At 35.9% G+C, this 18766-nt stretch overlaps 1 protein-coding gene and 1 long non-coding RNA gene across 5 annotated transcripts in view; one reads left to right on the plus strand and one right to left on the minus strand.

Annotated features, from left to right (window-relative positions):
- The window catches only part of LOC116846430, a 50805-nt gene extending 42001 nt beyond the window's left edge, over positions 1-8804 (plus strand). Inside the window, exons 2-3 of one of the 2 annotated variants that reach the window (XR_004378489.1) lie at positions 6064-6348; positions 6769-8804. This is a non-coding gene — a long non-coding RNA (uncharacterized LOC116846430). Of the gene's footprint in view, positions 1-5914; positions 6349-6768 lie in introns of those variants that run through there. The other variant, XR_004378488.1, reaches the window with a different exon arrangement.
- LOC116846426 (lachesin-like) overlaps positions 1-18766 on the minus strand; it is a 417598-nt gene that overhangs the window by 6869 nt on the left and 391963 nt on the right. For 2 of the 3 annotated variants that reach the window (XM_032820223.1, XM_032820222.1), the window contains exons 8-10: positions 18477-18533; positions 18108-18197; positions 6223-6321 (exon numbers count right to left, since the gene is read on the minus strand). In XM_032820223.1, the coding sequence (XP_032676114.1) occupies positions 6223-6321; positions 18108-18197; positions 18477-18533 (246 nt within the window). The remainder of the gene's footprint in view (positions 1-6222; positions 6322-18107; positions 18198-18476; positions 18534-18766) is intronic. The other variant, XM_032820225.1, reaches the window with a different exon arrangement.

The following is an 18766-nucleotide window of genomic DNA, read 5'->3' on the forward strand; positions in this document are numbered from 1 at the left end:
CGTTTGTGTTCAGAAAAATTTCAAAGAATATTGTTACACCTTTACAATTGAGTTTAGAAGCTTAAAAATATACGAAAAGTTTGCACAAAGATTTCTATGCATGCTTAGTCAGATCTTCTGCTAAATATGATGAAACCAAGTAGCATACATATATATAAGATCTATATGTAGAAGATCTATATGTAAAATACGAGAAAAATAATGTAATCGTTTTGTGACATATAGTTTGACAAACGCTTCTACATTATTGATATTTTTAGAGCTTGTCATTCACTTTGGCGTCCTCTTAAGACAAATGTCGCTCAATTTCAAAGAGATTTGCAATACGTTATTATCATATATAAATGTAATCAAATTTTCTTTCAAATACATAGATGGCTAAATTCTCTCAGAAGACGTATCGACATTAAAAATGGGATCTCAACACTTTGTAGAAAACATGGTATGTAACATTTGCGCGTTCTCGGTGCTGTCTCGCAATGCAGGGGTAAAAAAAAATGAGTTTCTTCACTATCACGGTAGCCAGGACAGGTCAATGCACAATTAAGGGCTTCACGGCGAGAATCTGTCGTTACCTCATTGCAAAAAGATTGCTACAAAAAATCTCTCCTTCCCTTCTTCCAAGAGGTATGAGGCGAGGAAGAAATAGAGACGAGGAAACAGATAGGTCTGATGGACGAGAGAGCGAGTGAAACAGAAGGCAAAGAGGAGAAAGGAATAAAGAAAAGAAGAAGAGAAAAAGATAGAACGAGGAAAATGGGAACTCAGTTATTCTTCCGGTTGGCTTGCATCGTACCGTTAGCTATTACTCGCTTGGAGAGAAATGTATTCTTTGGCCTCTTCCTGGCCTCACTCATCTCTAATTACGAATCAGAAACAACCCGGTGGGCCGCCGCCGCTGCCGCCGCCGCTGCTGCCGCCGCCGCCACCGCTACCACCGCCGACCGGATCACCCTCCTTTCTCTTCCTCGACCCTTTTTTTTCTTCGTCTTCTCGACTCTCATCTAAAGGCTCGCAGGCAGTAACTTGCCTCGACTTCCCTTTCTTTTATCCGGTAGCTGCACGGAGTTCCCCCGAGAGAATTCTTCGCTTCGCTACTTTTGTACGATCTTACCTACCTCCAATTCGCGATTTCTCGCTCTAACTCCCCCTTCATTCCAACACGATCCCTCCTACCGAAGGATGCGTTATGTATTTATCGTCGATATTTATATTTCATTAGCGCGCGCAAGAAAGAAAAAAAGGAAGAGAAAAATAAAAGAAGAAATGCTGGTATTCTGGATTGCACCCTGCGCGATCAAGGAAATTGGAAGCGCTGCAATTTCAACGAGTTTGGATTTCTTACGCATTCTGCGTTACGTCGACTTTACGCGAGAAGATTTCTTTTTCGTGTCGTTCAAATTGTTTTTACACGGTTGTTTTAGTTTGCATGTTACCTCTTCTTTCTAGGGTCAGTAACAATACACTGAGCGTGTTGATATTAGTGTCCCGGAACATTCAGATGTGTCGGCGACAATTTTCTTGACCAATTTGGAAAGGATTTTTCTTCGGCAGGAATACGAGAAAAGTCCTTATTTGAATCAAGAATTGCGAATCAAATGAAACTTTCGTCGAGTTTAGTAGCGTTTGCGCGAGTAACTCGATGCTTATTACAAAGCAACGTATCCTGAGGTTTCGCGGGAAACGTTCAATATTTTTCTGGCATTGGAATTCCTTCCGGGAAGATACTTACGTGCGGAAGCTTGCAACTCAGTTTTCCTCGTTACGATCTAATCCGCCTTTTTCTATGCAAAATTACCTACTTCTCCGTGACTCTCGCGATCGTCCCCGTGGAGAAAACGGATTTTCACACTTCGCCATTATGCAAATTCATTTTAAATAAAAGCAACCGCGTTCGAGCGAGATATTGAGAGACGGAAATGTAGAAGAAGAAGAGGGAGAGGGCAGGGATTGAATTACGGAAGAGGTGACGGCGGGCGGTGAGCAAGAGGACGAGTAGGGGGAAGGAGAAGACGAACCGTGGGAGGAGGAAAAAATGCGAGAGCAGAAAAGAATTATCCGATAATGCCGAAGGCTTAGCGGAATTATGAAGGGTGCTACACCTGACCTGACCCGCGCTCAGAAATGCGGTAGACGGTGGCCGCTTAAATGCCACGGCGCAGCCGCAAAATGTCGGATAAACCGCACCTTCGACAGGAAAATCTGCTGCAGTTTTGTTTCCTATGGGGTTCGTCTGCCACCGGAAAGGCTATTCAAGCCTGGATTTCAACGAGGTAATGGACACAGGCCGCGCATTGTTCAACGCGCGTCTCATGTGTCTGGCGCGTCGCATATTTTGTCCGATTATCCATATCGGACAGTACGCGGAGCAAAATTACGCTGGATATATAAAGTATCTCCTTGAAAAATTCGTTTCGTTCTCCTTTAACTCTTAACTCAGGTAGCAGCATGACGTCTAAAGACATCACGTACCGTCACGCATGACGTTGAAATGTTACTTATGTTAATATGTTATTAATACGTCATCTTGCTACAAAAAGATGGGAGAAGGATGAGGAAGTTCTTTTTTGATAACATTTTTTAAAAATTCGTACGCGTGGTTTGATCACAAATCTGAGATTATAAACTCAAAATAGCAGATGCAACAGTGAAAATTTTATAGCTTTAAGCCAATTATAAATGTGTACAAAAATAATGTCCGCTATTATACTTATATTAAGTAATGCAGGTTGCATGGAGTTACTGGTTCTGAAGATCAGAATTACAAAATTAAAAAGGGCAGATCTAATATGAAGATTAAAAATAATGATTTTCGATATTCCTCAGACAATTTAAAATATTTTATATATATTAACATATGTATAAAATGTGTATATGTTTATATTAAAATATGTTTTTGAAGTGATTAATTACTAATCTAAAATCAGAATTATAAAATTACCGCATATTAAATGCCGACATAATTCCGATTTCAGTTGCTACATTGGATTTGCCATTTTGAATTTTAAAATTCTGACCTCAGATTTATGATTAGCAAAAACATATGTAAGGATTTTAATTCAATTCGATTGATACAATTTGATTTTCGAAAAAAGGGGTACTATATGATATTTCTCGCCTTTTAGGAGTTAAAATAACTGTTAGTTCGGAAAATTGGGATAAAATAAAAAGAAAAATAAAGATTAACTCTAATCTAGCACACTAGTGTCATTTTGCTCTCATCTGATTTTTAATTTTATGTTACTTGCAAACTAATGGAATGAGAACTTTTGGTTTGTGCACTAAAAGGTTATAGTCAGTGAGAATGTGAGGTTTAAGCACTATTAAGGTATTTCAATTGCTTATTATTTAACAAGAAAACAAAATTGTTGCGGAGGTCGTTTTTAATTGCAATTTGTTAAATTAAGATGTCCAAGTGTAAAATAAAAATAATTTTCCATATATTTTAATTGTTTATATTAAATATAATATATATAAGAAAAGTTTCATGTGAGTAGTTTATTTATTTCTGAATATATACAGGGTGTTCCCTTTTAAAAGATGCTCCCTAATAATTCTTTTTTTAGTACTGCATTTTTTTGAAGTACTAAAAAGTTAATTAAACAATTCTGAGAAAATTTCCAGAGCTCTACGAGGAAAAATAAACAATTTATATTTCTTGCTATTTTTCGGTAAAGTTGATAGAATTCGAGTAAAAAATTATTGAAACCAATAATTTTGTAGATATTTCCGTAAATATCTTAAAAAATAGAGGTCGTATAAAAGATATTTTCAAACAAAAGTTGTTTGTTTCTTTACATAGAATAAAATTTCGCAATAAAAAAATATATGTTTCTATTTAAAAAAGCAAAGTTGACTCGACTTGACGTTGGCGGTGCCACGCAAGGTCAAACGAATGGTACCTTCTTATGTCCTCCATCGAACCATATATCTTTTGTCTGAAACACTTTTGCTGAATATGTTTGGCTGAAGAATCATCAGAGTGCATCTTTAAAAATGGGACACCCTGTATATACATAATAGGTGTCCCAGAACAACCTACGAAGCTCTCGTGAGAACAGATCGAGGTGAATATAAAAGTCCTACATCGTTTTACTATATTCGCAATAATAATCGAGAAATTAATTGTGAAAAATTAAGGAAAAATCTCTCTGGGTTTATATTCAGTGATGCGATTTCTAACCCGCGCACGCTGGCTAAGCACAGGTATTTGCGCAATATTTTTCCAATCATCGCGCACCGCATCCGCGTGCTATATTACTGGGTCCACGCTGCGGCTCGAGCGCTCCGTCCTCTACTATTCAACACACGCTGTTCCTTAATCTTTTGCAATTAATTTCTCGGTTATTATTACGAATATCGCAAAACGGTATAGAACTTTTATGTCCATACGTTCTCACAAGAACTTCGTAGATTGTTCTGGGATATCCTGTATAAAGAATGTCCCACTCTCCTCCGTATATTTTGTGGAAATGTAGAACAAGTTGAGGTGAACATAAAAGTCCTACACCGTTTTGCAATATTCGCAATAATAGTTGAAATATTAATTAAAGAAAATTGGTGAATGATCACGCGCGATATGATAGTGAAACTATAATTGCGATATATGTTATTGTGTGTTTGTACATAAGGTCAAATTGAACGAAAAAACTCTTTATTATTTCGCAAATAACTACGTCCTAGATTTTTAGTTATTAATAAAAAAAATTATTACATGATTATGTACTATAATGCACAAATTTTCTTTAATTAATATCTAAAAATCTATGTGATTATTTGTAAAATGGTAGAGGACTTTTTTGTTCAGTTTGACCTAATATATAAGTATACAACGGCAGACGACGTCACTGCAGCTAATCTATCATATCGCGCATGATCATTTACAAACCTTCTTCAATTAATATCTTGAGATTTATTGCAAATATCGCAAAAAGGTATGACTTTTATGTTCATCTCAATCCATTTTACGTTCTCACAAAATCTGTGGAGGAGAGTCTGGGACTCCGTTTATGCAAGGTATCCAAGAACAGTCGACGAAGCGTTTGTGAGGACATAGAACGGATTGTGGTGAATCTCACGTCGTTTTGCGATGTTTGCAGTAAATCTTGAGATATTAATTAAAAAAGATTGATAAATAATCACGCGCGATATGGTAGATGAGCTGTAGTGGCGTCGTCTATCGTTGCATATACTTGTACAGTAGATCAAATTGAACAAAATGTTCTTTATCCTTTTGCATTATCGCGCACAATTATGTAATAATTTTCTTTCATTAATAATTAAAAATTTACGGGATCATTTGCAAAAGAATAAAGGATATTTTTATTTAGTTTGACCTAATATACAAGCACATTACAGCACATTACATCGCCACTACAACTCATCTACTATATCGCGCGTAATCATTCAATTTTCTCTAAGTAATATCTCTAGATTTATTGCGAATATTGTAAGATGGTATGGGACTTTTATGTTGGCCTGAATCCATTTTACGTTCCCATGAACGTTGCAAAGATCGAATTTATGGGACACTCTATCTTTATGCGTAATCAAGGTTTCTGTATCGTTAAACTCTAATCACGAACAAAAAAGAAAGATTCAAATACAACTAATTTTTGTAATAATTTTAATAAAATCGGCATTATATATAATAGATTGATATGTCATAATTTTAATATATTATTTTAACATTATAATTTATATTATAATATACATTATAATAGATTATAGTAGATTGATACTTCAGAAACTCGAAACAGTTAATGGTTTTATTCGTCTCTTCACCAAAAGATTGATATATTTTCGAACACCTACATAATATTATATTTCGATAAATTGAGATATGTAATACTTTTTTCTTAAAGATTTAAATATCAAGAAAATCCTAGAGTATCAATTTTTTCAATTCATTTTCGGAAAAGGTACAAATTTTTATGTAAACTCTCGTTTTCATCACGTTTCTATTTATAAATGCAATGATACTTTAGGGAATATTCGCGATCATTTCTGTGCATATAATTATATATTTTGCAGTTATTTAAATATATTTATTACTTTTTACAGATTAGCAGGTTTACGGAATAAGAAAAAGCGAAAACGACTCTAGTGTGATATATTAAGAAAGGACATGTTTACTATATAAGGGTTAATATAACATCCTGTCTAACTAGTATTTACACATATACAACCAATGTTTTCAATGTTACTTTATATTAAACTCACCTTTCTCTGGAGGCCAGTTGTAATTCTTTTTTCGGTCCATCTCAGCCGACTTCTGCTCCGATTTTCCGATTTCATTGAGGTTCGATTGAAACTTGGTACCTAAAAAGAAAAGAATCAAAGACGAAGGTGAGAAATATTATATATCGACATGTTTGCTTGATCTGACTTCTGGGACAAGTGCCATGTCCTTCATGAATTTGTTTTCGATGTTTTGCGAACAGTCCATTTCCTTAGGAGACTTTTTCAATAGAAGAACGACATGAAACAGATTTTAGACTCTACTGAAGAAGATTCTTAAAGAAGTGAACTGGAATGTTCACGAAATATCCGAAAAGAATCTATGAAGGATGCGGCATCAACGTGGGAAATAGATTAAATATTTCCCCATATTATGGAAACTCAAAATATCGATAAGAGATTTATTAAACGCCCATGAATACGATAATCCAAAAAAATATAAGAATATTCTTAATAAAAAAGGTTCTAGACATATAGAAAAATTCAACGCGAATTGACCAACGGTTTGTTATTTCTCGTATGTTATAGAAACAATTATGAAGAATCAAATCTCACGTCAAGACCGCGCGCAAAGCCGCCGGTGAAACGGCGGAGACGGTAGATCTGAGGGAACGGAAGGAGCGAAAGCACTGCGTGTTTCACATAGCAGCACCAACGGACAAAGGGACGTGCAACGAGTGGCCCTCTCAACTGAAGATGTTTACGAACCTGTTACGCATAAAGTGGGTGGCAAACGCGTCAACTAGTATGCAAACTCCGAGTAAACACAATTCCCTTATCCGTACGAAGTAGATTCTATCATGTCACGACACACGCTTGTCGCGAGCCTTGCCAGTTTGAATTACATACTTGCAATGGAACAGTTCATGACGAGCATGTTTTGATAAAATTATGGAATGAGATCCTCTACATGTGAACTTATCGCGTTATCACATATATGTTCGCCATGCATTTCGACATCTAAAAGGAACTTGACGCGGTGCGATGCTAATAACGGCAACAAGATAATCTTATCAATTCTCACGTGGTTTTTAATCAGTACTTTCTGGGAAATCATCGGCCATCAATCACCCTACATCTTTGGCTTATGCTACCGTGTAAAACGAACTTCACGCTTATATTTTATGTGCATACCACGGAATGAAAAATGATCGTCGTTTCGTACATACATGACGTCCGTCTCATGTGAGAATCGGCACGTCATGCACATGCGACATATGGTGGCGTACGTGCTTGCTAAGTCGTGCTATTACTTATCAGAATCGCATTACGACGTCGATACCTCGCAACCGCAATGTACAATCGACATAGAGCCGCGCGTGTTTTCCATCACCCGTCGAGAGATTATCACTGATCGCGTCGCGTCATCGGCGTTTCACGATTTTTTCCAAAGGATATCCGTGCAGGCGCGCGGGACTCACGGACAGCAATGGGCAATGGGAGACAGACTAAACTTCCGCTGACACACACGTGGAAGCGCGCGTTAACGGCGCGTTTAACAGGCGGTGTAAGCCGCGGACCGACAACCTACGTACTTATGGCTTAATTTTAGGGTATCCACAGAGCAAGGTGCTTGAATATACCGCTTTGTGTCTTCGTTCTCTCCTGATTAGATTTGTAAGTTCACGGCAGCCCCGAGGCGGAGCAGTGGGTTTGGGCAGGGAGCAAGGCAAGGTTGTAAGCAGTGCCGGGGAACACGATCTTGGCACGATAGCCTATTTCGGCGAGGTAATGGGCGATCATGAGGGTGTACGCGCGCGCGAGCACGAGGTCGCACGCTTGCGCACCGTAGGTCGCGTGTATGTACACACGCTCGTGTGTATAATACCAGAGCTTGATACCGGAGTAAGGTCGCCGCCGCCGCTGCCGCCGTCGCCTCGCCGGATACACCCTCGAACAACGAGGTGAGACACCGTACGGCGACGCAGTGGATAGGCTAGACAGACGTATGCAAATCTCGACCAAACATTAGCAGTGACATTGTGTGTATCATGGCGCTATACACGTATGTACGTGCATACGTGCGAGCCCGCCGGGCCGGTTCTATAGTTTCCTATATGCGGGAATCTCTATCGCGATGCGCGGCGCTGTTTCTCTATAGCTGTGCGTGGGCGACGATGTGTTTAGGAACTAGACATAAACTAGGCGCTGCTGCTTCAACGCGTGTGCGAGTTCCCGGTATGTAAGCCTCCCTGTCTAGTTTGGAGCACCCGATGAGGTGGGTTGTTTGCGACAGCAACGTGCGCGGGTAAATTTTCAAGGAAAGGAAAGATCGCGGGAGAGTACGCTTGAGCGCAAGCTGTTAAAATATAAAAATGCCTGAACAAAAGGAGGTACAGACGAAACTTTTGTTCAATTCTTTGGGTATGCCAATGTTTCCAATTGGGAATATTACTGACTTGACGTTAGTTTTGAGTGTTACATTGTAGTTGTTTCTTCATTGAATGACTCAAAAATATAAGTTTAATATAAATCTTTTAATCGAGTGTAAGAAGGCTGTATGACAAAAACTCTAAATGATTTTCTTATATCGAGAATAAATAAAATAGAATGTTCTCTGTCTATTCTATTAGTTCCTAAATCTTTTGACCGACCAAGTTTTGCATAGTTACTCTCTAGGACTTTGCGGAAAATATAGACTATCATGGAACCTGAACACTTCACCCCTGTTTCTTGATTTTATCTCTTATTTTGTGATAACTAGAGATATGCCGGATATCCGACAACTTTCCGGTATCCGGCCTATTCGGCCCCTTTTTTTACAATTAACTACCTGGCCGGATAGGCCGGATACAAAAAGAATCGTTTTTCCACAATTCGATATAATAATATATTATAATAACCATATTTAAAATTTTAATTTTTCAAATGTAATGAGTACTAAAATTAATAACTTGTAGTATATAAGATATACTACAATAAAATGATAAAAATATTTAATTAATTTAGCCTGATGAAATAGATTTTCTCAAGATATTTTTATACGTCTAACCAATCTAACTAAATTTTTTCCAAATGTTTAATTTAAATAAAAATTTAATTATCTGACAAGTTTGTCATACGATACGTAAAATAATATCCTGACACATGCAATATTAGCCTAAACATTAGTATAAAGCTATACATTGGAGAAGGAAAATTGCGAGTAGAAAATTTGATTTGATTAATTAAATAATTTTAATTTTAATCCATTTCAATTGCCACATTCAGGTGTATATTATTTTGACACGGATCACTTGGATACAGATCAATAAAATTCTTCAAATTAAATCTAAGTCAATCAAACTAAATTTGATTAGTTATGTATAAGTGTTGTGTAACGGTGTTCAATTGAACCGCTCCTGTCATAATCTGATACAGATTTTAATTTTGGTATTGTTTGTTATACAAGAAAATATAATATATACTTTATTATACAGGGTGTTAGTTAAGTATGTTGCCATACTCAACAGAGCGATTCTTTAGTTTATTTCAAGTAAAAAAGTTCATATAAACATGTGTCCTAAACGGCTTAGTTTCCGAAATACAGGTGAATGTCCGCAAATGTTTGACGAAACGGTAAATTGCATTGGAGATATTTTCCTGCATAAATATGCCTTGCTTCACGTGAGTTACCATTCGCACGACCGTAAACAAAGTGATAAAGTCAAAGTCAAAGTCATAAAATCAAAAATAGACTTCAGTTCTGATGTTGCTGCGGGTCGGTTAGCTTGTGCATACGTTTTCGGGCCAAATTGTTTCAGTCCATCAAAATCGGTTTCATCATGCCTAAGTTTACAAATTTTGAAGTGGCAGATATGCACTTTGCCTACGGTTTTGTATATGGTAACTCACGTGAGGCAAGGTGTATTTATGCAGAAAGATATCCCCAATGCAATTTACCATGTCATAAAACATTTGCGAATATTCACCGCTATCTTCGAGAAAAGGGTTCTTTTGTAAGGAACACTGTTAATTTTGGAAAGCTTATGACAGTTAGAACATCAGTACTAATCAGAGGAAGCTGTTCTAAACGAAACAGATTATTACTACACGTTTAAATTTTTTTATTTCGTAAATTAAGTCGTTTAGGACACATGTTTATATGAACTTTTTTACTTGAAATAAACCAAAGAATCGCTCTGTTGAGTATGGCAATATACTTAATTAACACCCTATATATTCACGTGTTAGTAAAGGCGTGCGCGTGCGCTCTAGAATTCTGAAATATTCTAAATTTATTAAAATATTAATTAATAACTTTTTTTTCTGTATCAAAATAAACATTGGAGATTAAGAATTGAGATTAAGATTAAATTTAGTCGATTATATTTATTTAATTATATCACAGTCCATTTTATTTAAATTAATTGTATTCTAATTTCTAATTTGCCATTCTCTTTTATTGTAAAAAACAATTGAATTTTGATTTTTTGTAATTGCCGGATAATATCTGGTTATCCGGTTATTCGGTAACAATAAATGCCGGATTATCCGGTATCCGGATATCCAGCAAATTCACTATCTGGCACATCTCTAGTGATAACACATCTGGTAGTTTAAGCTAGTCAAGGATAAATGCTGAACTCTAAAATTTAAAATCTGCATGAAATTGTTTGTAAGAACGTGTTTAATCACATATCTTTATGTTTATCTTGGCGATAAATTGTCCTATTTGAAAAGAGATAAATACATTTGATTGATTTCATTAATATCTTGCCGTTCATGAATATTTCCATTGTAATTTTATTGTGACCATAATTCAATGAGTGGAATAGATCCGGGCAAGATGCTACATTTTGCAGATTTTTAAAGTTATAATAAAATTTCTCAGGTAACTAATTGTCGTGATTAATTGTACAAACGTAATAAAGATTTCTCTGTATGTTTATACTAGCAATGATCCTGTAAACCGTATATTTTCTTCTGCAATAATTGAAATACGGGCTACTGCAACGTAGCTATCTTGCCTGAATCAAATTGACTAGTAGCTCAAAGTAAGGCCATATATATAAAATATGTATCTCGATTAGTAGTTCCAGAATCTCCGCGAGAAGTTTTCACAGCCCTTTTTGCCGGTCCTTAAGGGAACTGGAGAGTCAGATTGCCTGAAAATCGTGCTTGTTCTTTTACAATTTTTTGTGACAAACTGAAAGAATATGCAAACTGAATATATGCGATGATATGCGAAAGAACTGAAAGTATTATTTTGATGTGTATTTATACAACATATAAAGAGAAGAAAAATATAATTTTGATGATCAAATACATAATATAAGTGAATGATACATGTAGTTAAAATATATTTTGTTTTTCTTTTGAAGGTTATCATTTTGCAGTAATATCTTGACTCTCGGTGCTTCAATTAAGCTGAATTTTAGGCAGAAAATTTCCGCAAGCTTGTCGTTATCGTATAAATCACTTTAATAGAAATTGAGTAAAAGTTAACAAAATTGCAAATATCTTAAATAATAATCTGAATATTATTAAATTTTCAGTTCTTTTATAGTAAAAAAATTAATATTTCAAATTTAAATATTTTTACAAGTTTGTTAGTGGTTCACACGATAACGACAAGCTTACGGAAATTTTCTACCTAAAATTCAGCTCAATTAAACTACTGAGAGTCAAGATATTACTGCAAAATGACAACCTTAAAAAGAAAAACGAAATATATTTTAAGTGTATGTACCATACACTTATATTTGATTATCAAAATTATATTTTTTTCTCTTTATATGTTGTATAAATACACGTCAAAATAACATTTTCGCATATTCATTTAATTTGTCATAAAAAATTGTGAAAAAATAAGCACGATTTTCAGGTATCTGACCTTCCAGTCCCTTTAACTACGGGCTAATTTTTCGTCCATTTATATAATCGATTTCAATAATTTTATGAATGAAAATTTTTTTTATTATCCGAAACAGAGAGTGTATCATACACTTCCAGCAAATTTTTTCTAATTAAGATCACTTAAGTTACTCACTTATAATAAGGAATATTAATACAGAAATTCGAGACGCTGGAAAATGTATTTGGCGCTGCTTCTAAATCAGTTCTTTCTATTTCTCAACTGTAATATGAATCTAAATCTAATTTTTAGTGAAACTTAAGGAAAAGTACCTATGAATTTTATGAATAAAAATTCTTTTTATTACCCGAAACAGAGAGTGTATCATACATTTCCAGCAAATTTTTTCTAATTAATAAGGTCACTTAAGTTACTCACTTATAATAAGGAATATTAATACAGAAATTCGAGACGCTGGAAAATGTATTTGGCGCTGCTTCTAAATCAGTTCTTTCTATTTCTCAACTGTAATATGAATCTAAATCTAATTTTTAGTGAAACTTAAGGAAAAATATCTATGTTTTAAAAGAAATGTTCCACAATTTAGATTTTTCTCCTCACGATAAATTCATAAACAAAGCAGATAGCCAATCAGCTGCCAAAAAACAGGTACTCTTTGAGTTAACTAGACCCGGTGTGTCTCCCCAATCAACATACTTTGATACACTTTAACTGCTATGAGATCAGTGAGTCACGTTTTAGTTCTTTTACTATTACGAATTGGAACTTGGAATAATTGGCACACTTCGGTGTGTGCTCTTCTGCCATTGGTTATAGCAGATATTGCAAGATCTGGTTTGGATGATACTCGAGGGATTATCGATACATCTTCCCCTTTATATTTGAAACATTGGTAATACTGCATCGGTTATTTCTTCCTTGATGCTTAAGAGTCCTTAATAACTTCAACTTTTTCTATCTGAGATTTCAATTTATAATAAAAATTGTTATTTATTTCGTCGCTTAAACTTCTCTCATCAATGATTGGCGACATGGTTGTATCGAGTTTAATTGACATTATAAACTGACAATTTTCAGAAAGATATTTGAAGTTTTTCTTTCAGCAGTTTTCCGTCAGACAAGAGACTCCCTCGTCAATTTCATTGATGGAGTGTTTCTCCTGTTCCATCTCAGATATCATCGAGAGAATTTAAAGTTGGTCATCGATGTTTAAGTCGCATAAAAATCCTCAGTCTCTCCCGTCTTACTAGTTGTACAAAATCAATCGTTAAAATTGCAATCTTTCCAGATTCTATCTAAATCGATCTAAATCAGGCTAATAAGACATTTAAGATTAGAATTTTCCTTACTCACTAAAAAGTTATATCATGTTTAGTGGAATCCTCTTATATGTAGCCTCAAGTGTATTCTTCTAAAACCATAAGAAAAATATTTAAGACAATATTATTCCTCTTTATTAGAAGAGAAATATTTTTTGAATAAAAGTTTCTGCTTAGAATATGGAATTGCAGAAAATAGTACTTTGCAACCTTCTTTTTTGAGTGTCAGAAAATTTTTTTTGGTTTTAGAAGAATTTCCTTGAGGCTATAATATAAGAGGATTCCGATAAGAATAAGATTATATTTGTTAAGTGCAACATTGAAACTACATTAGATTGAAGAGCTCGCAATATTTAGTGATTACGGTTATCACAGTATTAATGAGAATCATGAATTTGATTGGAACAACGTACGGGTTCTTGACCGTGAATCCTCTTATCGTAATAGATTAATATCGGAGATGCTTTGCATTAAACGTCAAGTACATGGCCGGGACTTACAGGGTGATGCTGTGTTAGATCACATTAACAACGAGGTATTATTAAGGATCGTCGATCTTACGTAAAGTTCCGCAACTATCGATAGGGAACCCAGGGGGTCTGGTGATAATCTAAGAACACTGATATTACGTTTCGACAATGCGATATAAACATTAGATCGCTGTAAATCAAATATTTCACTTTTACACTATTATGAAGAAAAAACCGGATCTTTGTAAATGTAAACAAGCTTATTTAACGTAATTTAAAAAAAGTCCAATATTCACGAACTGATTATTTTAATTTAAATAAATAAATAATGAAATGCACGCAAGTTTAATAAAGACTAATCATAAACATGTCATCTATCTGTCATCGCTTTTACGTTGTTATATGCGAACAGTAATACATATATGTGAAAATATATAGTCAAATGGCATTTTTATATCCTTATTCCTTTGTTATTGGCGTAATTGACGCGCGCAGGCGTGCGCGCTTGCAATAGAACAGGAGACGTGTTAATCGTACGAAGGCACGCGGCTAAACCAATCGCTATACATGCTCCCCCAGAATTACAGGCGGACAACGCTGCCCGAGGGAATTAAGCGACACCTAAAGGCATATGTGTTCCGGGAGATGTCACGATACCGCGACAATACTTGCTCTGTTCCCCATCGGAACCTCAAAGTGACTTATCGCCGTAGGCTATATACGTTTGCTCCTACAATTTGCAGTCGCGAAGTGTGCAGCGCGAGTTAAAAGGAAAAGGGAAACACGGGGAAATGGAAAGGGAAATGGACAAACACTTTTACAAGCGACGGTTTAATGTCGGTGCGTGTATGAATTAAACATATTGTACGTTACGGTTCTAGCTGAGTCGCGATTGGCGATATAGCCGAGGAGAAGTTACTGAAACGAATGATTTCAATACATGCGAGCTAAGCACTTTCGAAAGCTCTCATGAAGAAATCGATTTGACTGGACGTTGGGTAAAATGCTGGCGGAAATATTTTATAACGAACAAAAGCGACGATTAAAATCCGTGCATCGTTTGTAAAATCCCTTGCTACTTGAAACTTGTAACCTTTATGAATATAATTTTAACGAATGAGGTGGTATAAAAAAAATCAGAAAAGACTGGCGATATATTAATATCTCTTTATAATAATTTTCTTGCGTTTCTAAATGATATTGTTTCACTTTAACATCAATTTTTTGTACAGCAAGTCTTTGTATCTTCAACGCTGAGATACAAACAGCGCGAAAAGAAAATTTTTTGGTAAATTTTTTCACTGTGGTTGCAAATAAAAAGTTATTTTATTCTCATTACTCGTGTAATTATATAATAAAATGTATCTTTAATAAGACACTTTAACAAGACAAGGCTCAGATCCCTGGGTTATTTCGTTCCCCCAACTCATCAGAGCGATTTCTTCGCAAACTGTGCCTTTTTCCCTCATTTATCATAAATTATGTGGGAAACATGTACACGTACAATAAAAGAAATAATTTAAAATCGCAACAAGTATTCTATAGTGAAGGTGAAAAAGAATATAAAATCGACGAACCAAAAGAAAATTAGTCAAGCAACATAGTAGAGAATGAAGATGACATAAAAATAAAGTGCTCAAGGAAATAAAAGAAATGCATACAAACGCAGTTAAACGAAAGGATAAAGAGTAGAGAAAAAGGAACAACGTGATAAGAGAAAAACAGCGATTCTCGGAGTCGATGGAAATACAGGGGCGGGTAGGGGCGGCTGGAGAAAATGGGAGAAAGAAGAAGAGGAATAGACAAGGGAGAGAGCACGAGGGGAGCAAACATTAATGCCATCCTGCAGACCGCAGATGTTGCACCAATTACAAACCTCATCCTTCCTTCGCAGCCTGTCCTTTCCTGCTCTCCAGACTTCGTGAATAGAGGGAAGAGCAAGAGAGAAAGAGAGAGAGAGAGAGAGGGGGGGAGGAGGGAGGAGGAAGAGATATATGCTGTATTCAAACTTACCACATCCCACTGCCGCTCCCCTGTTCTTCCCCTTCTCTCGATTTCATCTTTTCGCTCTCACCTTTCCACTCCCGGACGATGACATAGGTTATATGTAAAAGAAAGGGTGGCAGAGGAGGAGAACGGAGACACGTAGACACGGAAGCAGCGGTGGTCCAACGAGACACGAATTTTCGATTAAATTTAACACAAGGCACAAGAGGATAGGGGCGCTGTGCACGTCGCTGTTTTAGGTGATAGAGAGTAAAGCGAAGGACAAAGAAAGAAATAAAGACGAGGGAGATGGGAGACGAGGAGAGGACGAAGGAGTCAGAGAGACAGAGAGACAGAGAGAGAGAGAGAGAGAGAGAGAAAGTATGTGTATGTGTGTGAGAGAGAGAGAGCGAGAGAACGCGAGCTACAACGGCGCGGTTGATATTATTCTTGGGTCTTCCACGCCGCAGCATTATTAGTTCCGGCGTATTAGCATACATGAAATATTGATGTTACAGGGATCTCTTCTACCCGAGTCAACTATGTTCTTCGGCTTCTCTCTCTTCTCTCTCTCTCTCCCCTCCCCCTCTCTTTTCTCTCTCCCTTCTTCTTTTTTCCTTACTTTTTATCTGTATCTAATTATGTAACTATCCTTTTCTCTCTTTCACGTATTCTATCATCCATATGTCCCCAGCATTGCTTTTACAATTACTCTGATACATTCGTTTTTTGTGTGTCCTTTCATTTCCCATTGATTCTCTCTCTAAGCTTTTTGAACAGGGAATCGTGTGTTTATTTTTCAAATAAAGTTTAAATTAATACGATTACATTGAATCCTTCTTTTCCCCTCATGTCTATACATTTTGAGTCTGTTCCAGATCAGACTAATCGGATAGTCTAACGGATCTCGGCGGACTTTACACCTTTGCATTTCGGTTTCTCTAACTGTACTATTTATATACCTAATCACATACACGTGACAAATGATCTGTGCTCGATGATCGATGGGAGAATTCCGCATATTTTTAAACAAACATGTAAAATACTAGCACTCTAGCTCTATTCCATATATATATATATATATATATATATATATATATATATATATATATATTTCAATCATAATTATATAATAATATAATTGAAATTTGCAGTTGTAATATTCCAACATTTGTCTTCTTTTTTCTTTTTCATTATGTTATCTATTGCTGATGAAGTAATGAAAAGAAAATGACATTCCTCACCCGAGTTGAAGTTTGCACATCTCTCTTTTTAATTTTAATTTTCTCATATTAAAAATTATCGGAAAATTACATGTCATCACTGACGCGATTTGTCTTATCAAATTGTGAATATATAATATGTATTACAATTTCTTATATTATATATACGCGATGATACATATAATCACGTGTCGCGAAGGAGAAATTAACTTTCAAAATTCCGATTGTTATCTCGTCACAGACATTATTTTCGTAATTCTCTTTCATACCGTTAGAGAGCTTAAAGCTGGCTGCTTACCTTTCAAACCACTCTTAAAGCCGCAATCGATTCCCGGGTTTCCCGGGTGGGTCCCCCGGCTCTAGTTAACATCGAAGTTAATCGCCGGAGATTCAAAGTGTGTCACAGGAAAATGCAGTTACGGGGCGCCGTTTGATTGTACACGATGTCGAATCGAGTACGCAAGTCCATTAACTAGTTGAGATTTTACTAGGCTATGGGGTACACGAGCTAAAGCTGAAATTTCTGAATTTCCTTCGTACATTCCCTATATGCAAGATTTCTTTCTAAGTATTAATAATATATACATAAATATGTAATACGGAAGTTGAAACAAAAGTTCACGCGATTCCGATATGCGACGAATTTGGCGTGTTATTGATGGTACAATTTGCATTAATAAGTTATTCGTAGTTCTCTCTATCTCTCTCCGATAATGTTCTCGTAGTTGATAGATTTCTCTTTTTATCACTTCCGACATTATGTCGTTTCCAAATTCTGTTCCCTGTCTCAGCGTTCCCGTCTACTTTTTCCGAATGTGCTCCGCGAGAAAGGTCTGAATGATTGATGCGAACAGAGATCAAGATCGAAGAGAATACTTCCCTTAAATGTGTATCTCAAGTGCCTGATACTCTTCGTATATGTACCCGCGCGACAGCCGGCGACTGAACTATCTCGTTGAAATACTAAATTGCGAAGTCAATCCTCGTAATTCATGGGATTGCAGAGATACATTCCGCAGCATAAAATAAAAAAAGCAAAAATAGATACACGATATGTTACAGATCCACTCACCTGTCTTGATATTCCTCTCGTTATGAATTGTCAGCGAACTTGGATTTCCGTAAACAGAGTTATTCATCTCCGCCATCAATTCCCAATCTGCTAAAGTAAACGTACATTGGAAAATTAGATTCAAGCGGCCAAGTACGACGCAATTCATACACATACACGCATACATGCGCACATATATACATAACTAAATGGCACACTCAATTGAGATAATATTAATCGTATTGTATAGAATTATCAAATCTTACGATAAAAATCATAATTTCATTACTTTGGCTTATTCATATAGCTATTTATCAAATCAGACGCGATTTGTATTTAGTTATCGTGAATACGTGTAGTAATATTTTAACACTATATTTAACAACTCACCTTTTTTAGGCATTTCTGTGGTAGAAGGACTTGGACTAGTGCTTGGTGGCGCCGACACTGTAACAAAATAAATTATTTTTGAAAAAAAATTTTGAGATATGGTATGCTTTATAAAGTTCAGTTGGAAGTTTGATGTATAGTTCTGCGCATTAATGCACAAATCTTTTTTAATTGATGACAAAATATTTACGTGGTCATTTGGAAAATGATAGAGAGAGAGAAAGAGAGAGAGAGAGAGAGAGAGAGAGAGGGAGAGAGAGAGGGGGGAGAGAGGGAGAGAGAGAGAGAGA

The sequence above is a fragment of the Odontomachus brunneus genome, unplaced genomic scaffold, assembly GCF_010583005.1.
Source record: "Odontomachus brunneus isolate Ranch 3 - 2012 unplaced genomic scaffold, Obru_v1 Obru_scaffold_064, whole genome shotgun sequence".
NCBI classification, from domain to species: Eukaryota; Metazoa; Arthropoda; class Insecta; order Hymenoptera; family Formicidae; genus Odontomachus; species Odontomachus brunneus.